This window comes from Lagopus leucura, unplaced genomic scaffold (assembly GCF_019238085.1).
Source record: "Lagopus leucura isolate 7727_CA_CO unplaced genomic scaffold, USGS_WTPT01 Super-Scaffold_100043, whole genome shotgun sequence".
Classification (NCBI taxonomy): domain Eukaryota; kingdom Metazoa; phylum Chordata; class Aves; order Galliformes; family Phasianidae; genus Lagopus; species Lagopus leucura.
In genome coordinates this window covers 3568175-3589178 of record NW_024962290.1, presented here as the reverse complement: position 1 = coordinate 3589178, position 21004 = coordinate 3568175, and the positions used below count along the sequence as shown (strand labels likewise).

The 21004-nt window shown below is 58.0% G+C and overlaps 2 protein-coding genes across 12 annotated transcripts in view; both read right to left on the bottom strand.

Annotated features, from left to right (window-relative positions):
* Positions 1-58: 58 nt before the first annotated feature.
* On the bottom strand, positions 59-1561 carry GOLT1A (golgi transport 1A). The gene is made up of 5 exons (XM_042884210.1): positions 1438-1561; positions 862-953; positions 591-769; positions 444-507; positions 59-260 (listed from the first exon to the last, which is right to left on the bottom strand). Exons 1-5 carry the CDS (start codon positions 1460-1462, stop codon positions 222-224), a joined length of 399 nt encoding a protein of 132 aa, XP_042740144.1. The 5' UTR covers positions 1463-1561; the 3' UTR covers positions 59-221.
* Positions 1562-2898: 1337 nt separating this feature from the next.
* PLEKHA6 (pleckstrin homology domain containing A6) overlaps positions 2899-21004 on the bottom strand; it is a 38783-nt gene continuing 20677 nt past the window's right edge. For 3 of the 11 annotated variants that reach the window (XM_042884149.1, XM_042884150.1, XM_042884142.1), the window contains exons 2-25: positions 19386-19466; positions 18935-19259; positions 18758-18830; positions 18191-18291; positions 15870-16045; positions 15178-15666; positions 14383-14890; positions 13921-14007; positions 13078-13131; positions 11423-11503; positions 10275-10346; positions 9906-9986; positions 9498-9647; positions 9282-9377; positions 8778-8889; positions 8523-8662; positions 6607-6730; positions 6337-6446; positions 5892-6074; positions 5581-5745; positions 5227-5360; positions 5006-5148; positions 4322-4445; positions 2899-3961 (exon numbers count right to left, since the gene is read on the bottom strand). In XM_042884149.1, coding sequence (XP_042740083.1) covers positions 4330-4445; positions 5006-5148; positions 5227-5360; positions 5581-5745; positions 5892-6074; positions 6337-6446; positions 6607-6730; positions 8523-8662; positions 8778-8889; positions 9282-9377; positions 9498-9647; positions 9906-9986; positions 10275-10346; positions 11423-11503; positions 13078-13131; positions 13921-14007; positions 14383-14890; positions 15178-15666; positions 15870-16045; positions 18191-18291; positions 18758-18830; positions 18935-19246 — 3507 coding nt within the window. In that variant the 5' untranslated portion in view covers positions 19247-19259; positions 19386-19466 and the 3' untranslated portion in view covers positions 2899-3961; positions 4322-4329. Of the gene's footprint in view, positions 3962-4321; positions 4446-5005; positions 5149-5226; positions 5361-5580; positions 5746-5891; positions 6075-6336; positions 6447-6606; positions 6731-8522; positions 8663-8777; positions 8890-9281; positions 9378-9497; positions 9648-9905; positions 9987-10274; positions 10347-11422; positions 11504-13077; positions 13132-13920; positions 14008-14382; positions 14891-15177; positions 15667-15869; positions 16046-16726; positions 18144-18190; positions 18292-18757; positions 18831-18934; positions 19260-19385; positions 19467-21004 lie in introns of those variants that run through there. The other 8 variants (XM_042884147.1, XM_042884144.1, XM_042884146.1 and 5 more) reach the window with 7 other exon arrangements.

The following is a 21004-nucleotide window of genomic DNA, read 5'->3' as shown; positions in this document are numbered from 1 at the left end:
TCAGACACACTTTTTAAAATGAAATCCAGCTCTCATGAGGGAAAGACAACAACACCAATAATAATAATAATAATAATAATAATAATAATAATAATAATAATTACAAAGCCTGCCTGGCGCAGCCTGCGAGGCACCATCCCTGCAGCACAACCATCTCCAACCCCCAGCAGGACTGAAGGACCACTCGTGCTGTCCCACCTGTGACATTATCCATCCCGTGGTCACACTATGGAGCTGCTGTCACCCAGTTTCTCCAAGAGCTGTAAGATGAACCATTCCTGATTAGCAGCACAATACTCCAGGAGCAGCAAGGAGACCGTGCTGACCTCCTCCCGCATGCCCACAGTGCTGCTTTAATGCAGCAATGCCAGCAACTTCTATCCCCCAAGGACTGCATCCCCAAAGGTCCACACCCAGAGAGCCTTGCCCAGCGCCCTGCTCACCTTGTTCAGAACAGGGATATTCACCAGCGAGCCCAAAAAGCCAAAAGCCACGGGGAAAAAACTCCTGCACCAAAACAAAAGGCTCTGTTAAGCCTGCCACGGTAGGTGCTGGTGGCATGGGTTGGTTTTGTGTGGGTCCACGCAGACCTGAAGAGTGTGATGAAGCCATAAGCTTCCAGCAGCATCCCCAGGAGCGGCCAGCGCATGAGGACGATGAGGACCCCCCCAAGGAAGAAGCTGCTGCCCTTCATCTTTTGCCTTTGGAAGAAGAAGGTGAAGGTCCTCCTGAAGCCGATGATGAAGACCAAACCGGAGAGAAAGAGGATCTGGGAGGAGGCAGCAAGGAGGGGTGAGAGCAGCCCTGCCCTATGGCCACTTTGCTCCAGAGATCTCCCCCCCCCCCCCATGCCATACTCACGTTCCCAAAGGCCAGCAGCACCGAGTCGAAGTATAGGAGCATCCCAAAGAGGATGAAGAAGATGCCGAAACCGACCAGCCCCACACCAACCCCTGTGGAGGATGGGCTGAAATGAGGGTTTGGATGCACTGCTCTGCTCCCACCCAGGCAGCACTCGCTTTGCTCAGGGCCACCCCGTCCCATTCCCTCCCAGAAATGTCCCTGTGATTTCTCTCCCCCCTGCTGAAGTCCCAGGGAGGCTGTAAACCCTATGAATTCAGGGTGGCTGCAAGGTGTAGAATCAATCACAGGGTAAACTAACCAGGAAGGTCACCCTCCACACGACCCCAGGTGGTTGCACGAAGGGTGGAACAGAGGTTCTGGTGGGGGCAAGGGGCTGGGCACCTCCCTGCTTGCATTCCATACACAGCCCCCTCCCCACTGTGCCAATCCCCCTGTGAATCACATCCAACCCATGACCCCAGCACCATGCAGTTTGCCATCACCCCCTCTCCCTTCCCCGGTGCCCCCAGCCCCACTGTGGGGTCAGCACCCCCAGCACCCCCCACGAGCATCCCACCCTGGTGCCCAACTCACTTTGGAAGTCGCTCAGAGTCACCATTTTGCCCCACTGCTCCTCGTGTCGGGCGCTTCCCAGCAGTGACCCTTGGAAAGCCCTTTAGTCCCCACGTCATCCTGCAAATCATTAACGGCCCTGCAGCTGCTCAGGGTGGGGGGGGGGGGGGGGAATCTCCCTATGGGGCACATGCAACCCCATGCTCACCCCAGTTTGCAAAGGGGATGGCTTTAATCCACGGAGGTTTTTGCCTGGTATCAGTGTGATTTCTTTTGCTCCGGCTGAGGGCTGCGCAGCTGCATTCAAAATAATTCCCAGCTGGGAAAAAGAGACATCAGTGGGAAAAAGAACCCCAAGAAAGGATGAGAGGAGAGCACACGTGGGCTGAGCATCGTCTGTCCCACACCCCTTCAATCCAACACTGCAATCAGTACCTGTGCACAAACGACACCAACATGGCGCTGTTTCGGAGATGCTTTTATTTCTCTAACGCTAGCCAAAAAAAAAACCCCAAAAAACAACCCAAAAACAACAAAACCCCCCAAAATCCAGAAAACAAAACATCGCCCCCCTCCCCAACCCCCCCCACACCCAGTGCATAAATAGATTTCCTCCCAATGCCAACTCTTCTCTCTGTTACGAGTCGCTGCTGCATGAAAGCGGTACGAAAAACAAGAACCGAAATCAAAAACTCAGCATCCAAACTGTTATTTTTTTTTGCCCTTTTTTTGTTGTTGTTGTCGTCGTCGCCATTGCTGTTTTCTTTAAAAAAAAAAAAGAAGAAAGGAAAAAAAAAAGCCCCAAAGGACCCCTTTCCATTGCACTGCAGCTGTGGGATGAGGACACAGTGGGTTCCCATCTCCTACAGCCATGGCAGAGGCCCAGTGCCCCCCAGCCAACCCCCCCTGCACAAAGGGCTCTGCCCTGCACACCCCCCAGCTGGGGAAATAAAGGCGTCACCTCTTCCACCTTACGCTCTCTTTACACACACATATATATATATATTTTATTTTTAAATAAATTTGCTTTTCATAAAAGCAGAAAAAAATATATGTGTATATATATATATATTGTTTTTTTTTTTAATTTTAATTTTTATTATTATTTTTTTTAATTTTAAATTTTCTGATAAACTGGCAAAGAATCTGCTCTCGTTGTGCCGACAACCCTGCGGAGAGATCAGCACAAAACTACCTCCCAGAAAAGAAGAGAAAAAAAAACAAACCCCATCTATATATATATATATATATACGTATATAATAAATGTATAACTCTCCATAAAACATATATTAAGGCATGTAATAGCAAAATAAAGGGCCAGCTTTATGAGCTAAGGGGGTTGCAGGAGGAGAGGGGGACTGGGGTTCCTGGGATCCTATGAGTATTGCTAAGAGCTGGGGGGGGGGGGGGGGGGGGGCAGGGGGGGGCCCCCACAGGACCCCCCCCTGGGGGCCCCGCCCCCCCCCCCCCCTCCCCCCCCCCCCCCCCCCACACGTTGCTGTGTTTTCAGGCAGAAACAGCGTTTTTCCCTCCGTTTGGAAAGCGAAAATAAAATGAAATCAAGGATAGGCTCGCAGTAGGAGAAATGACCAAGCTGACGTGGTTGGAGTGCAATGGCGTGTGGTGAGACCAGAGGGATCCAGTCCATGCTGCGCAGCTGAGGTGCCCCCTCCTTGTCCCCACATCCATCCCCGGTGCTGCGGGAGAAGGAATCCCTCCTCCAGCACAGAAGGCTGCCCAGGGAGTGCTGCATGTGTCATGGAATTCCTGCTGGGCCACCTGGGCTGTGACAGAGGTGACCATGAGCAAAGCGTTGCTACCACCTGGAAGCATTCACGGCTCCGACCCGGTCCCTTCCTTGTCACCATCCCCATCCATCCTGCAGATTGCTTGCTTGGCCCATCGGCTCCGCTCCGTTCCTCTGCTCCTTCCCCACATCCCCTGTCCCTGCCTGCACCTGCTGCTCCATGCCCACGGCTCTGTGCTGGGCAGCCCTCACCATCCCGGCCCCTGGGACACCTGTGTCCCATTGTGTCCCCTCTCCGTGCGCCCTGTTCCCACTTGCAGCCACCATGAGGCTGGCACCTCCCTCCAGCAAGGTGCTGAAAGCTTTCAGGGCACAGCCAGGAGCACAGATGCACGTGGAGAATGCACCATCCATAGTGGAGACGGCCCCCTTTGTGTGACCAATGCACAGAGAGCTGAGGGGTGCTGCACTCCTCCAGAGCTGCACATGTCCCTCCATGCACCCAGGACAACGCAGCTGTGTCCCAGTGCTGGGTGGAAGCTCAGTGTCCCCAGTCCTTGGGGATGGCGCTTATGGCATCTGCACAGCTCCTCCAGGATGGGGCAGAGCATTGGAGCTGCATCTTCCCCTCTCATCCACCCCAATGGTGATGCCATCGATGGGAAGGAGGGAAGGGGTCCAGGAGAACCAAAAACGATGGCGCAGAGAGGGTCAGTGTCGAGCCATGGCGCGTGTAGTGCTGCACTAGAACGTGGCCCCATGAGACTTGATGGCACCAGCGGCTGCCAGGGCTTGAGCTGGAGGGAGAGGAGCAGAGCTGAGTGCTGTGATCCCTACAGACGCCCCCTGAGCAGCCTGGAGTAAAACCCCACAGATTCAAACCCACGCCCAGCACCTCCTGGGGAACAACACCTCCTGGGGGGCAGCAGCCAGCTCAGCCCCATGCCCACACCGGGGTCCCTGGTTGGGTCCCACACCACAGAGGACACTGCACTTGTTCCATAGGAGGAGACGGGGCTGACGTGGCTCGGAGTTGTTAGCTGGAGCAAGCAGTGATGGATGGAGGCCGGGTGGAAAAGACACCGGGGGGAGTGGCACCCCCCCGCCCATCCCTGGGTGGAGAAGATGGGATGAAGTACAAGAGAAAAGGTCCTTACTTCATGGCTCAGACACGCATAAAATGGCTGCAGTCGGCGACCCGGGATGGTTCAGACGAGAGGGGGTTGGTCGGTGGAGTCGGGGAAGCTGGGGAGGTGGGAGGGCTTGGGGTAGCGCATTGAGCTGGAAACAAGAAATGGGAGAAGGGAATGAAGAACACAAGCTGAGGGCAGCAAGAGGGGAGGAGGCAGCACAGCGGGTATGTTAGCGAGGGGAGGAAACCAAGAGGAAGGAAGGGAGGAAGCAGGGCGAGCAGCCACTGCCCGGCTGCAGCACGCACACGTGAGCTCCCCCAGGGCTCCTCCTGGACAAGGCTGTGGGCACTGTGTGCCACCACTGGGCATGGGCAGTGCTTCCCCATCCCTGAGCGCTTCACGTTGGGTTCCTTCCCTTTGGTGTGGGGTAGGCAGCTTTTGATGGTGAGCACTCCATTCTGCAATGCTCGGTGCTGCTGCCCTGGCAGCTGCAAGCATCACCTGGCTTGGCTGCTGCACGGCACTGCATTACAGCAATGCTGGATGCCCTCTGTGTGCACAGCCCCTGTTTCTTTGCTGCCATCACCCGCTCACTGAATCTGCTTGTTCCACACTGCAACAGTTCTTTCTGTCCATCTGGTACCTGCAGTCCCTCTCCTGCAGAGCTGGCAGGCAGTGGGTGTGCACCCCAGACCCTCCATGCCTTACCCGATAGCATGCGGCCCCGGCGGGATGCCTCAGCAGCCAGAGCACATGAGATCTCTATCCTCTTCTCCTGCTCCTGCAGCTGTGTTTCGGGGTCCTGGGGAGCGTCCACTTCACCCTCACCCAGGGGGATGACGTTCTGCAGGCTGCAGGGACAGCACTGGCTCAGGGGGATGCACCCAGATGCTGGGGATGGGGCGCACACCGTGGGTATTGCACCTCACCTGGATTTGGCAATGAGGGTTTTTATCCTTTCCACCTTCTTTTGCTTCTCCTTCATTTCTTCGGGGCTGAGTGGCGTGTCAGGCTCCAGTTCAATGTACCTCTCAGGGATGAGGACTTTGTCCGGCGTGGATAGCTGGGTGCAGAGCCGAGCTGAGCAGTGCTCAGCAGGGCCTCATCCCCTCCCCAGCACACACAATCCCCACACAACCACCCCTAGCTCTCAGTACACCAGACACAGGCATGGAAGCAGCACTCACTCCAGCACCAGGGCCCCACGCAATGCAGAGGCTGGATTGATCCTCCAGCAGAGGGGATGCCCCGTGCCCACGTCTCCATGGAGCTCCTGTCCTCACCTCCTTGTTGATGTCCACATCGTAGTGCTGTGGCTCCAGCTCCATTTTGCGCAGCCGGGCGATCTCCTCTCGGGGTGTCTCGTGCACCTTGCCAGGTTCATCAGACCGCAGCGCTGCCTCCAGGTCAGAGATGTCCACCTCATGGATGCTGCGGTGCCGGCGCACCTGCGTGAACCACAGCCTTGCTGAGCCCCCATACCCAGCAAACAGTGCCCTGCCACAGCCCCGAGTGCCCCTTCTGCTCCTTCAGGGACCTCAGCCCAGCCCACAAAGCCAATCCTGCTTTGCACCCAGTGGGTGCATGGACTCACCACTTTGTAGGACGTGGGTGCCTTCGTGCCAGGGGTGTCTGGCTGCTGGCTGCCGGGCAGCTGCAGGCTGCGCCGCTTCTCCTTCATGGAGCCGCTCTGGTGGCGTTTCATGCGGTCAATCTGCTCCTCCACGCTCATCTTCACCTTTGTCTCATTGGCAAACACGGCGCTCTTCGGTCTCTCCTGGGGGAAGCCCAGCCCCATTGTCACACCCTTCCCCAATGGAACAGAATCCAGCCCCATCCAGCTGTGCTGCATCACTCTGTAGAGGGCTGCCGTGCTCAGCCTGCTCCTGGGACACCCAAACTGTTGGGTGTGCCCCAGCCAGGTGCTGAGACACAGCGACGCGTCCTCCCTCCTCTCCAGACGGCGCTGCTGAGCCCCCAGCTGCCAGCCCAGCCCCTGGCACTGCCCACCCTGCCCAGCCCCCTTCAGCAGCCCCTACCCGGGAGCCCAGCCCGTTGGCCATGCCGCTGGCACTCCTCCTCAGCATCCCTGTTGTGGGCACCACCTCCTCCTCCGTCGGGGATTTGGTTCGGGGCGGCACAATGCCCACTGCAGGACAAAGCAAAACACGGAGCTGAGCCCCTCTGGGGATGCAGAGCAGAGTCCTGGTCATGCACAGATAGAGAGCTGCAACTTGTTGTACAAATGCTTCCCGTGGCCAGGGCAGCTCAGTGAGTCTGTTGGAGGGGACCCTCTGGGTGGCACCTACCTTTGTTGAGGGCAGCTTGTTTTTCTGCCTCCTGCTCCTGCCGGCTCAGCAGCCCCTCAGCAGTGGAGCTGGGGGCAGCCGCTCGCTGCGCCTCCTTCTTGCTTTGCTCCAAGCTTGGTTTGGGCTGTGGGGAGAAAGTGAGTCTGTGGTGAAGCTCTGCTCTGCTGGGCCACACAAACTGCCTGGGCACAGCATGCTGCCATGGGTTGGCACACAGCCTCAGGAGCAGGTGGACAGACAGACACTTGTCTAGGCAGTCTCTGTGCTCCCCAAATGAGCTCCACCAGTGGCAACATGGGCTATGAGGGCTCCGCAGCTCTCGCCCAAACCCATTGGGGCCAGGCACTCAACGCTGTACTGGTGACGCAGTTCTGTGTGGGACAAGCTGTCTACAGGGGGACAGTCCTGACACGGCTCACAGGTGGTACCCAAGAGCTGCAGGATGGAGGTGCCCAGTGCTGAGCTCCAGCCCCTGTGTGCAGGAGGGAACGGGGCCCTGTAGGACAGCAGACAGCAGCAGGTAGCAAGCCAAGTCTGCTTTCAGAGTCCTGCCTGGTAATAGTGCAACAGATCCAGCATGATGGAGAGGGTCAGGGAGAGGCTGAAGAGTGCAGTGTGACCCCACACCGCTGTCCTGTACTCTGCATGGAGATGGTGTACCCCAACAACCCTTTACATCACGCAGATCAACACAACCATGACTGTGGTTACTCTGTGGTTGCATGGACGCTGGAGGTGCTACTTGCACAAGCAAACATTCCCTGTTTTCACAGCCCCACATGCATGCATTCTGAGCCCCTCTCAGGACCACCAAGTTGCAGGAATGCTTCTGTCTTCCAGAGTACAAACATGGTCTCATTCCCAGGCTGAGATGTCACCAGAGATCCTTAGTGTACTCATGTGGTCACCCCAGGCCAGCTGAGCCCCTGGCGCAGCGGGGAGTGAAAGGACAGCAAGAGAGGACAGGGCAGAGGAAAGTAGAGAGGCTGCAGCAGATTTGCATCTCCTCCAGCTGCCCAGGAGAAGCCTGTCCCTGTCCTGAGCATGTGCACCAGCACAGGGGACTTGGAGAGGACATGGCGAAGCCACCATGGGGACCTGTGCCTCTTGGAAAGGCAGTGCCACGTGCTGCTGTCACCCGAGCATCACCTTTGTGGGCAGCCCCATCCTCTGGTACCAGCCTCTGAGGAGGGAGGAAGGGAGGGATGGAGGGAAGGGACGCTTTTTGGGGCTGCCTTGGAGAGGTTCTGGTACCTGTCCCCTCTGCGACTCGCCGCCTCGCTGCCAGGAAGGGGAGGTGGGGTACGGCCAGGGGCGGCTCTCGCTAGGGAGTGGAGGTACGGTCGGAGGAGGCTCCAGGGGGATGTACGACTTGGGGAGGGGAGGTCGAGGCGGGCCGGGTTCCTGGGGTGGAGAGGAGCATTTAGGCGTGAGAGCAGAGAAACTAAGAGATGGGAAGGAAAAGAGAGTTAGAAAGAGACGGAGACAAAACACAGTGAAAGGCCAGGGCAGGAGGAGGAAGTGCAGTGGTTGCTGCCTGCTGGGTTTCCCCATGCACAGGGGGTTGTTTCCCACCTCCCAGTAGGGTCAGGCAGGGCTTGGAGCTGTCAGCCCCCAGGAGACAATCAGCATTGCTTGGCACAGCTGTGGGGAGTCCCCACATTCCACCCTCAACTTCACAAGGATGTGGGTGAGCTCAGCACTGCCGGACCTTGAGCAAAAAGAGCTGAGCAAGTCTTGGTGTAGGACCCCAGAGATTGCAATACCTTGTGAGGAACACAGACTCAGACCCCGCAGCCTCCCATGTGCCCATCCATCACCTGAGAGCAAGGAGGCTGGGCCAACCCATGAGCAAAGTGACAAGGAAGGACCTGATGGAGACAAAGGGCTCCCCAAGCACATCCTGGCTCACTCACCTCGCTGGGACCTGGCTTGGTGGGCGAGCCCTGGGAGCCAGAGATGAGGGAGAAGGGGCTGAGGGGGCTGGTGAGGCTGGCGGAGCTCAGTGGGCTGGCAGGGCTGTTGGAGCTGTAGGTGCCCGAGGGGCCGATGGCCACTGCAGAGAAAAGCAGAAATAAGTGCATGCACCATGGCACAGTGCCTTCAAAAGTGCTGTCACCAGGGATGTGTCATGCCGGGCTTTGTGCCATGCTGGGACGGAGCCATCTCACCTCTGTGCTTAGCAGTGTCGGTGCCTCGGGATGGGTTGTTCTTCCTCAGCCCCTCCATCACATCCTGGATCCGCCAAATCTCCTTCTGGATCTGTCGGTTCAGCATTTCATTCTGTGAAGGGGGAGAAAGGCAGCCGTCAGAGCAGCCCCCGCTGCCACCAGCCCCACACCCAGCCCTGCGCCTCCCATCCTGGCTGCATCCCAGTGATGGGGCCTGGGGTGTTCAGCTGGGACAGACACAGCCCTAGGGGGGGCTGAGCCATCACACCCACAGCTCAAATCCCACAGGGAGCTGCAGGCTGGGGTGGAGCTGGTGGAGCCCCCCGGCCCCCGTGCAGCCCCTCATCAGCACCCAAGGCAAAACACCCTCATCAGCACCTGCGTGCTGCTAGGCAAGGTCAAAGCAGGACGCTGAGCACCAGCAGCTGCTTGCAAATTAGCTCTCAGCAGAGGAACCAGGTGGCTTCCACCTGCATGGGACTGAGGACAAGGTGGGATGCTCACTTGGATATCCAGGTTCAGCTGCTCCCAGAGGTCATCGTGCAGGGCGGACACCTCGCTCTCCAGGGTCTCATACTCAGCTGTGCTGTTGGCCAAGGCCTGTGGAAGGAGTCAGGGGGATTGGGTTGGTGGATTTGCCCCCCAGTGCAAGCTCTGCTGGCTGCTCCATGCATTAGGGATGGATGGGTGGGGATAGGGAATGCAGAGCAGCACCATTACCGTGCTGGCCTGTGACAGCTCCACGCGGATGTTGATGAGCTGGTTCTGCAGAGACTCCTTCTTGTGCAGCAGCTTCTCAGGGTAGGCAGGCTGGCTCCCAAACATCTCCAGCTCCTGGTGTGTCCCCATCAGGGCACTCTCCAGACTCTCCTGAGGAGAACAAGAGGTGCTGCAGCTGTGAGCATCCTGGTGCAGGATGTAGCTTTCTCCCTTCTCAATGGGCCATGAATGCATGGGACCATGACGTGAGCACATCTCCCCCAGCCCACAGATGAACGCCAGGAAAGCAGGACACGCCACTTCCTTGCCATCCCCGTTGCCTTGCAGTGGGGTTTATCCCCAAATGCACTCAGCCCTGGGGCACTTGGTGTTGCAGCAACTTCATGCAGAACCATGCGCACCACAAACCTTCTCTGCTCGGAGCTGCTGCACCAGCCTCTCCTGCTCCCGCAGCACTTTGTTCTGCTCACAGAGCTTCCCCAGCAGCTTCTGTTCCCGGCAAGAAAAAGAGAAAGGGAAGGGTGAGAACCCAGAAATGGGGTGTGGGATGCTCCAGGCACCTGTGCAAACAGATCTGTGCTCAACCAGGGCCAAGAGGATGGACAGGAGTGGGCTGATCTCTCTCTAGGAGAGACAGGATGCAGCCAGGCCACAGAACATGGCATTGGTTGGATGGGACAATGTGTGGGTTTCAGCCTACAGGAAACAGGACACACAGGGACAGAGGCAATAGCACAGGACAGACTGAGAACACGCAGCACAGACATTTGCTCTTACATCAGTGTCTTGCTCGCTTATCTTGTAGGCATGCAGGGTCTCCCTGTAGGCTTCTGGGAAAGGCGTCGTCACCTGCAAGCAGAGCATGGGGTCAGCTCAGCTCCGGGGTCTCAGGGGCTGCCAAGGAACCCTGCAGGGAGGAGCAGCCCCTCTGCCCCAGCCCTGGGAAGCCCCAGTGCCAGCCCCAGTGCCATGGGCTGGGTGAGCAGCACCGAGCCAAGCTCTCTGCCTGACGCCAAGAGATGTCTCGTGACTCATTAACTGCCTGCCGTACAACTGCCACTGTTCCACGGGCAGGGAAATGAAGGCAGCAAGATTAAGCTGTAATCCCACTGAGTGGAGTCAGAGCGCCCATAAATCAGCTGCTGCATCAGGACCTGTTTACCATCCAGCTTCTCTGTGAGTCATTTGCCTTTCCTGGAAATCTAAATTACTAATGGGACCTCACCAATTAAATGCCTCCAAGACCTCGAGATGAAAGGCATAAGATAGGAAGAAGGAGATCATTATTGCTAGAAAGCTAGATGCTACTTCAGAGTGATTTAAAACCACAGGACAATGCTTAACAGACCTGAACCTGGGAAATGCCAGAGCCTGGTGGATGCAGATTCTGCACAGAGCAACCAAGGCATCACAACAGCTCCAGCTTCACCCTGAGACACAGCCCAGGGATGGGACCACACACCCTCCCCTCCTCATGGGGCATCAGCACTCTGAGCTGCACCCATCAGCACAGATGTCCCCAGGCTTTTGCAGTCTCTCCCATCTCCAGGCAGGAGAAAAGCAGCCATGTGCATGGGCTGCTTCTTCTCTCTGATGTTTCTTTGGTTGCAGATCCTTGGCTGGGCTCCTCCAGATCCACCTTCTGGTCACATTGATACACAAAAGCGTCCAAACACAGATGCAGAGCTCAGGACCTCTGCTTTCCCACCTTGTGCTCACAGGACCACAAGGATTTACAGGGCTGGAATGGCTCATGGATGGATTTAGCAAAGCCTGGGATGGACGAGCGGGACCCCCAGAGCGTGATGTGTGCCAGCACTGCATGAATGCTGGAGTTTGCATGAGCAGAATGGCAGGAGGTGACCTCAGGGATGGCATGGGGCGGCTGGCGTGGCCTGCCATGCTGGGGCATTAGCAAGGCTTACTTGCATGTAGAGCTGAGCCCTAGGGGAGGAGCTCTCCACCATCCTGTTCACCATACTGATCAGGGTTTCGCTCTCGCTCATCTGCGACAGACAGGGAAGGAAATGTCAGAGGTCAGCGGAGAGGTGAGGGCGCAGTGCTGGCCAGGAACCCTCAGGGCACTGTGCTGCAAGGTGCCACCTCCAAGAGATGTCCCAAGGGCTCGAGCCACCAGCAGACAGCTGTCCCAGGCTGAGAGCATCCCAGGAGCTGAAAGCTTCGTTGGGGATGAAAACAAACTGAACCCAGCCTAGGCTGGGCAGCAAACTGCACGCACAGACACAAGTTTGCACGATGCCCACTGTTTGCAACACACTGCATGGCCCCAGCAGACAGACAGACAGGTCAGGCCGACAAACAGCTCTGTGTCCTGCCCTTGTAGCAGAGGGATGGCCTTACTCAGGTGCGGATGGGGACAGCTGTGTCCCCCATTTCAGCTTGGTGGCTTCAAGCAGCAGAGCTGGGTGCTCCCGTGGGGATGTGTTACATGGGAGTGCTGCAGACAGAGGTGACGATGCCCTCGCAGCACAGATCCAGGAGCAGAGCCCGCTGGGGACCAGCACCAATTGGGGTGCAGCCAAGGGAGCCGACCGGTGACACATCACAGCTCCCTGGATAAACGCGGAGAGTGCAAATAAAGCAGTGAATTGTTTTCAAAGAGCTACTTGGCAGCACTGCCCTGAATTAGAGGTCAGCAGGAGAGGAGGAGGAGATGGAAAGCCTTTTTAGGGAGCATTTTAAAGTGCTTCGGTGAGGGAGCGTTGCCGCCGACGGCATTGAAATAATCCAGAGAGTTTTTATTGCACCGAGTGCTCCTGGGTGTCCCTGGCTCTGCTCCAAGGCAGACGCAGATCTCGGTGATTGCTGCACCGATGGGGATTCACAGACTAATGAGATTGTACTGGAGCAGCTCCCTCAGTGCAAACCCGGCTCCTGCAACGAGCACCAGGCGGCAGCAACAGCCGATGGCTGCAGACCCCGCATTGGTGGCAGCTGGTGCCGGCAATTCCCACCCCACCACTCCCACAGCTGATCCCCAAGGCTCTCCCTCATCCTGCTCCCAGAATGAGGTCAGCTCCCGGCTTTCCCTCAAACACCCCACAGCATGCCAAACTTCAGAGCTGTCACTTTAGGGCCGGTCACCCAATCCCAGCTCTGCATCCCACCTCTAGCTTTGGAGGATGCGCACGGTGAGCTTATCACCAGAGCACAGTGCTTGCCTTCCTCCCCCCTGCAGCACAGGGCGGATGCTGGGCAAGCCCCCAGCACCTCCGTGCCTACAGTTGCCATGTGCTGTGCCCAGCCCTGGGCCACCATTTCTGCAGCACTGATGCTGTAGGCACCCCCAGACCCAGGGATGTCCCCCCATTGCCCCTCGGCTCCAGCACACCACACAGAAGACACTGTCGGGGGTGGTTTTCTGCCAAGCAATGAACAACCCTACAGAGGGGGAGGATGGAGGAAGCAAACCAAAGATGACACGTGCTGCTTTAGTGCCAAGAAGGGTGAGGATGGATGTTAGGGGACGAGATGCTGCGCTGGGAGGGACGGGGACGCTGCTGGGGATGAGGCACATGGGGATGTAAGCAGCGTGAGGCTTGCAGCCAGCTCTGCCTACCTGCTGGTCCAAATACTCTAGGTTTCTTTGCAACTGAAGGTCTAAAAGTTCATCCTACCCGGAGCCAGCAGGCATGCGGCAAGAAACGAACACACAAAACATATAAAAGAAGAAGCAAAGCGGTTAGGTGAAGGCTGCAGAAATGCAAAGACCCCTTGGCTGGGGAAGCAAAGTGCCACCTCCTCTGCCCAAAGTGAGGAGGGCTGCAGATGGTGCAGGTCCTCTCCCTATGCTGGGTCTTTGTTCGCTGTCCCTACATCTCTTGCTGGTGAGGATGGATGGCAGCATGGACAGCTGATGAAAATTTTTGCTTCTCCCTCCTGCAGTGGCTGCTCCTGACATGAAGTTTCAGGGCTGTGCTGCACTGTGTGGACCTGCAGGTCCAGCTCCACGATCGAGGAGAAAAAATACCATCCAGGGACAAGCAGCAGCAGCAGCCCAAAGTGAGATACAAGGAGAGCAGAGGTGCAGGGAGCACGCCAGCCTCACCCCAGCCCCGGGGGAGCAGTGACAAGATGGGCATTGCAGAGCATAGGGGGGTGCAAGGGTGCTTCAGTGCACCTTCAACCCCAGCACAGGGTCAGGGGCTTTCATAAAGCACGGCCAGGAGGGACCAGAGGCATCAGTCCGAGCTCCACAGTCCCAACTTGCCCCATTGCAACCCATCTCCAACCCTCCGGAGCAGCCGTTTCCTTCTCATCCATCCAAGGCAGGGTGAGCTGTGCCCCACAACAGACCCTGCACCCCATCCCATGGGGCTGAGGGCAGCGAGGAGCACTTGGCTGTGAACCCCCCGGCTGTGAGCCCCCCAGCTCAGCCCATTGACATTGACAGCATACGTACCATCTTGTCGTGGACCGTGGGGGATGCGGGGTAGTGGTAGGGGTACATTCCTGCAGGGATGGGCCGCCTGTCACCCAGGTAGTCGTACTGAGGAGAGAGGAGACCACCATCAAACCCCATGGACAGGTGAGGGGTGCGTGGTATCTCCCTGTATCCCCTCTTTTCTACGCTGCACTGCTGCAAATTGAGGCAGATTGCTCCCCTCTGCGCAGAGCCAAGCCATGCAGCAGGGTCAGGGCCGGCTTTTTGCAGTGCAGCAGACATACAGGAGCATCAGCACGCCCCACTTGGGACTGCCTTGCTCATAGAGGTCCTAAGAGAGGACATAAAGCTGCACACCAAGGACTTGGTGGCACCTCGAGGCCAACACATGCACGCAGAGGGGACAAGCTGCGCTGCAGCATTCCCACCCTACAGCCCTCAACCAGGTTCCCCTCCACCCCGGCACACGCCAGCGCTTACCTTGGGAGAACTGATGGATCTCCTCATCATGAAGGTGCCGGGGTCAACATAAATCTCCTCTCCACGGGGCGGCAGCCGCTCGAAGCGAGCGCTGGGAGAGCGCACCGGGGAGTAGACCCGCGTGTGGCTGTAGGATCCCTGGCTGGGCGAGCGGGGCACGGAGCGGGAGCGGGGCTGCAGCGACATCCTCCGCAGCGACCCCGAGGCAGCATCCACCTCATCGAAATAAGTCGGCTGCCTACCAGGGAGCCAGACCGGGACATCCTGCCGGCCGAAGCCGGGGTGCTCCTTCCATTCCTGGAGCTGGTAGGGGCCCCCGTTGCGGAAGGAATGCCGCTTGTTGTTGTCCAATGCCCAGGGAGGGCTGACCCGCTCGTAGGCGGGCATGGAGCAGATGCTGTCGGGGCGCACGCTGGGTGGGTAGTACTGATAGTCCTCAGGGTACTGGGGTGAGTAGGGAGGGTAGTAGTCAGGCACCCGGCGAGACACGGGGTAAAACCTGGTGGGGCTGGAACAGAGGAGTGAGAACTGAGTGGTCACAATAGGCAAGGACACCCTTAGAGCAAGCAGCGTTGGGAAAGCTGACTGGTGTCCCTCGTCCTGGGGAAGCATGAGGTGATCCCCTCCAAAACCCACCCTGCTTGCTTTTTGGGGTATCCTACAGCTTGGAGCCAACATGATTTGTAGACACCCAAAAGGGGATATAATAGGTGGAAAAAGGCCAAATATTCCCAGAACATCACCCTGGAGAAAAGGAGAACATCCAGAGCCCCCACCGGACCTCTCAGCCCTTACCTGCGCAGCTCCTCGGGGGCCACGTTGCCCCGGCGCAGGTTCACCCACTGCTGCAGCTGCGTCATGGAGCTCTTACGCTGCGCGATTTTCTCGGGGTTGGTGCGGGGGGCGAAGCTGCGGCGATGGGCAGCGCTCTCCCCATCGGGTGGGGGGTAGGCAGTGCTGCCAGGGCGGCTGGGGGACGTGTAGGGCCAACCGTTGGGTTGGGGCGGCCTCTCTGTGCTCATCGGCACACGCGGTGCTTCGGGGTAAGGGCTGCCGGGCTCGGAGGGTATCTCTTGCCCGGCGATGCCGTTGGCTTTGGCCAAGGGTTCCTTCTTGCTCTCCATCCTCTCTGGTTTCCTCTCGAGTTTCTCTGAGCCACGGCCGTCGCCTTCACCCCGGGTCTTGGCGCTGGGGTCAGCTTTGGGGTGCTCGTGGTGCACAGTATTACGATGGTGGTGGTGGTGTTTGCTGGGGGGGATGTTCTCAGAATCCGTCTTCTCGTGTCTGGAGGGCACGGAGATGAAAGCAGAGCATTACCTTTCCTTCATAACGCCCTCAGGATGGCCGTCAACATCCCAACCCTCTTCCCACAGCCTCAGCGGGATGCTGACGCTCCCCAGTTCCATTCTGCTCCCATGCCCCCCCACCCCATTTCCAAGAGGCAGAGGAGCGTCTCCAGCCCTGTGCGACAGGGACAACGCTCTGACCTCTGGGTTGGGGGGATCTGCACCCGGGCAGCTTCGCCCATGGCTTGGATCCAGGATTCCTGCTCCTCTGTGTTCTCAGCACTGAAGAAGTACGTCCGGATGCCGGCGTGCTCGGCCTGGGGAGACAGGGACTGTTCGTTACTCGCCGGCACCTCCTCCACCCAGCACACCGTCACCTGCAGGAAGGCAGAGAAGTGGGGAGAGAGACAGACAGAAGGTGTGAGAGCTCCATCTCCTGCTTGGCAAGAGCTCCTGGTGCTGCAGTGCTCCGTCCTTCCCCCCCCAGGAGTATCCTCACAGCACTGGGTGGGACGAAAGCTCACTGTGATGCCCTCACCCACAGCCAGTCCGAGTGTTATCTATCCTTCATGCAGGACGAGGGGGAAGGTGGCTTCTTGATTCAGACAATGTTTTAGGGGGAAAAAGTTCACTTTGGGTTCATTTTCCATACCCACAGCCCACCCTGTGCTGTAGGCAGAGTTGGTTGCCCTGGGCCTTTTTGAAGCAACCACCTTCCCCCTCTGTGGAGAGGAACGGGAGGCAACAAGGAGGAAGAAATGGAAAAAAAAAAAGCAGATTTTTCCTCCTGAAAGACCTTCAGGGTTCAATTTTTATCATTTTAATTAACCAAAAACAAAAAGGAGGTTCTGATTAGAACCTTCCCTTGGGTTTCCATTTGGGGTTTCCACTTGGGGACAGGGACGCCTCCTGCCTGGTCCCTCCAGCCCTCATAGAGCTCGAGAGCTTTGAACGAGAGCTCAAACCAAACCAATTCCTCCCCAGGTTAGTGGGAGCGGGGTGAGCAAAGCATGCAGCCCCTCACCCTCTGCATGCACCCATAACACAAGCCGATGTACCTATGCTGGGTGCTGGCGTGGCTGACGGGAGCGCGGAGACCTCCTGCCCTGGGGGATCCTCGCCCACGGAGAGAGGAGGAAACACAGAGATGGGGTCAAAGCGCAGCGGGGGGAGCGGGGGCGCAGCCCTCGCTTTGCTTGGGGGACTGCTCAGCCCTGGAGGTGGATGGGGATCACTGTGACACCGCAGCTTTGGGACGTTCGGGTGTGTGTTGAGCATGGTGGGAGGGTCCCCAGGAATGAGAGAACCATAGCGTGGTTGGGTTGGAGGGGACTTAAGATCATCCATGCTATGGGCAGGCTGCTACCCACAGCTCAGGCTGCCCAGGGTTGCATCCATGATATCGGGCACCTCCAGGGATGGGACAAAGCCATCCACAGGCACCCCCAAGTGCACACGAAAACACAGCCCCTCGTCCTTAGAGCTCAGCTGGTGAATATCAGCCCTCCAGGGCTCCTCTCCAACCACATCACAGACCACCTCTGGGTCATTGCTCTGCTCCCAACACAGACAGACAGACGCAGCTTTCTGGGCATGGGCACGTGGTAATCACTGCTTGCAAGCACTCACCCTAAGCCATGCTTGCTCTGGCTTTCAGGGTGACAGCTACAAAAATGTGCCCTTCAAATTGCAAAAGCATCCCCACAATGAACTTAGAGCAGTGCTTGAGGTGTTGGAGCCCACAGCTGGCAACGTGCATTGCTCACGGATGGGAAGCCCCATGTGCAGAGGTGAGGGCTGCAGTGCCCTAACCCCAGCTCCAGCACTGGGGGTTGGCTCAGTATTTCTATTGATGGATGGATCTGTCTGGGTGCACACACACTGAGGGAGTGCAGAGGTGCAGGAATGGGTCTGTGGAGCTCACGAGCAAGAAAGTGTGAGCTTGGCTTTGCACAAGTCAGGCTGTGCATCAAGGCAGCAAGGAGGTGCTCAGAAACCATGGCAGTAGGGGTGGCAGTGCCCCAGGGTGCACACTGGTACCCACCAGTGCTGTGTGAGCACCACTGAACATCGTGTGGAGGGGACAGATGGGGTCTGCTCAGGGACAAATGTGGGACTGCCATCCTCTGCCTTCCAGCTCTCCCCTCCTACATCCACTGCAGGGAGGGCTGATGAGCAGCAACTAATGCACCAGTCAAAGCAAGCCAAAAAAAAAATGGAGCTGGGGATGCTCTGTGCCTGATAGAGAGAGCTCTGCTGAGAGATGCCACTGGAATGGGCAGGATGGGAGCAGGGCTTGGAGGGGAAAGCATTCCCAGCCCACACAGTGGGAGGTGAAGCCGCTTTGCCCCCTTCATGCCTCAGTTTCCCCAGCACATCCCAGGGGATTCCGGCAGTTCCCCTCTCCACAGCTGGGCTCTGCTCCACACCCCACCACCAAGAAAGCGAGAGGAGGGCACAGCAGGGATCCCACCAGCATCAGCCCCCCCTCTCCTCCAAGCCCCACACGGCCCCACACTCACCTTAAAGGTGTGCTTCCTGCTGATGTTGTCAGAGGGCTGCACGGCTGCCACACGGAAGCTGAGCAGGGGGATGCTGCCCAGGATGCTTTCCTCCTTCTCATCTGGTGGGCAAACAGGGGCGTTTAGAGGCAAGGTGGGACCCAGCAGGCACGCATGGTGAGCAGCCCACCTGTGGCAGTGCGCTGCCTTCCTGTTGCTTCGCCCTCCCCTGCAAGCAGTGCCGCTGCTCGGCACACCAACCTGCTCAATAATTCATGCTCGCCCTCGGCTGCCAAGGAGAGCTGAGCTGAGTGAGCTGCCAGGAGGCGGGCGAAGGGCATTAACCCCTCAGTGCCCCAGCATGGTGAGCACCCACAGGAGCAAGCACCCATAAACGTGAGCACCTGCAAAAAGCAAGCAGCTGCAAAGAGCAGAAACACCTGCAAAAAGCACAAACACCCACAAAAGCACGCAGCCACGAAAAGCAAGCACCTGCCGAAGCAAAAACACTCACAAAAGCACCCACAGAAGTGAGCACCCGCAAAAGTGAGCACTTGCAAAAAACAAGAACACCCACAAACGTGGTACCTTTGTAGTAGAAGAGGCAGCGGTCCACCAGCACGAACCAGCGCTTGTTCCACTGCTTCACCCCCGAGCTGGCCTGCAAGAGAGTAGCAGTGAGATGCTGGCAGCACGCAGGCATCGGGAGGAGCAGCCATTAGGAGGAGCACTCCCTCGGGATGGAGCACAGCGGGGCTGGGGCACCTGCTTGTAAAGCCAACCGCTCTTGGTGACGGCGGCGTTGGGGTTTCTCTTCATGGAGTTGGAGCGCTTCCCGAAGGCGATGCCCTTACGGGAGGAGCGCGACGCCTGCAGAGGAGGAGAGGATGAGCTCAGTGCCCGGGGGGGACCCACGCTTCCCGTCTGCTCCGTCGTTGCCCTCTGTGCCACGTGGACCCGGGCACGCACCCGGCCTCCGGGCCGCTCCGGAGCCACCTCTGTCACCATGGTGTGGTTGGAGGGTTCGCTGCTGTTGCTGCTGTTCGCCGGGCGCTTGCTGCCTGCTTTGCTTGACATGTCCAAGGTCGGCCTGTTGGCACAGATGGGGCTGTCGGTATGGCTGCGTTCCCACATTCCCCTCTCTCCCCAGGCGATGTTTCCCTATCCCTCAGCCCACCCTGGTCCTGAAACCAAAAGGAGGTGGGACCCAACCTACTTTTGCAAGTCTAATCTTGAGTTTTCTTCCGGGAGCTGTCCTGTCACTGGGTGCAGGAAGGTGTTCCGCCTTTCATTGTGGCTGCAAGACACAATGCAATGGGCTCTGTTAGCACCCAGGAAGGGGGAGGATGGGGTCCAAGGGTGCACAGAAACCCAGCGAGGTGCTGCCCACCCTCCTGTGCAAAGCAGAGAGCTCCATCCATCCCTGCTTGCTCCCCAAACCCCTTTGCTTTTAGCACTGTTCTGCTGCTCCAGCACCAGAGCTTTGTTGCGCTTCTTGCACCATTTGCACCGCCTTTCACCTGCGCTTCCCAGATTGCATTCATCTTGCCAAGAGCCGGAATGAGGTCTCTGCCAGCTGAGACCTCATTACTTCTGCTGGACACATCACACAGCAGCGGCTGTCGCGTGGTGAGACATTTCCATAACCCCCCCAGCTGTCAGAATAAATCGCTGCAGGAGCAGCAGCCGAGGCTCAGGCTGGGCTGAGCTGAAAGCATCAACGCCGACGTCACATCCTCTGCTTGGGCTCGCTGGTTTCAGGGCTATTTGCCACAGTGCCAGGGTCACAAAGCATCTGGCCCCACTGCTGGTGGGGGAGAAGGGGGCTCTCAGTAGATCCCCAGGTGGGGTTTTGGCAGCCAGCTGAGCCCAAAATGCAGCAGATGCCTCAAGTTGGGTAAGGGCTGCCACATTCATCCTGGGAAGTTTGCTTTGCAACAGGGGAGTGCAAATGACCCCCTCTTGGTGACAGTCCCCCAAAACTGCTGGGCATGGGGACACAGCTGCCTATGGCCACCCATGAAGACAGCGTGCAAACAGCCCGTCATGCTGCCCAAGAGCTGAGTGTCAGCAAAACAGGGGAAGTTTGAGCAAGAAAACATCTGCCAAGACCATCCCATCCATGCACGCTTCACCCCGAGGCTGGGCTGCAGCCAGGCTCAGGGATTGCCACTGCTTTCTGCCAAAAAGAGCCCTGCTGGGAGCTGCCCCCATGCCGGTCCCACCCTGGTCCTGAACCCAGCTCTGCTCTCCCCTTTGCTGGGCATTACCCTAAAAATCTGCAACCTGCAGCGAGGGGCAGCACCCGCTCCCCTGGCACCGGGTTTTTCTGTGCTGCCAGCGCATCTGATGTGAGTCCTCTGCAGAGGCAGCGTCCCCAACCCCTGCTCCCAGCTCGGAAGGCACCAAAGGGGCTTTCTGCCACCATTTGTCCCCAGTTTGGAGAGCCACAGCATGGCAGTGACAGGGCAGCTCACGATGCTGACACCGAGGGAGGGTGCATGCAGTGAGCAAGCAGCACCCTGATCCTCAGCCCTGCATAGTAGGGGCTGCCCTGAGTCACCAGTACCACCAAGCCTCCACTGAGCACAACCCCCAGATCCCCCAAGTCCCCAGCCCTGCCCACCACCCGCACACTGCTGTGGGTTTCTCTGCCCAAAGGCTGAGCTCTGCCCCAGGCCAAGCTGCCTACCCAGCATCACAGCCCCTGTGCCTCCTCCCGGCACCAACCCAGGCACTCCCGCTCCCTCTCTATGCCGTTCCCACCCCCAGGCCTCAGAAACATGAGAGAAGCTCCTTAACCCCCCCCAGAACCATCTGTCTCGGCTGACCCTG

Bases quoted from the DNA above. Each gene is read 5' to 3' on its own strand.
- GOLT1A (XM_042884210.1), bottom strand. From the start codon at position 1,462: ATGGTGACTCTGAGCGACTTCCAAA. The intron at 770-861 runs GTGAGTATGGCA...GCCTCCTCCCAG, and splicing joins TGCTGCTGGCCTTTGGGAAC to ATCCTCTTTCTCTCCGGTTT. The intron at 508-590 runs GTCTGCGTGGAC...GTTTTGGTGCAG, and splicing joins GGCTTCATCACACTCTTCAG to GAGTTTTTTCCCCGTGGCTT.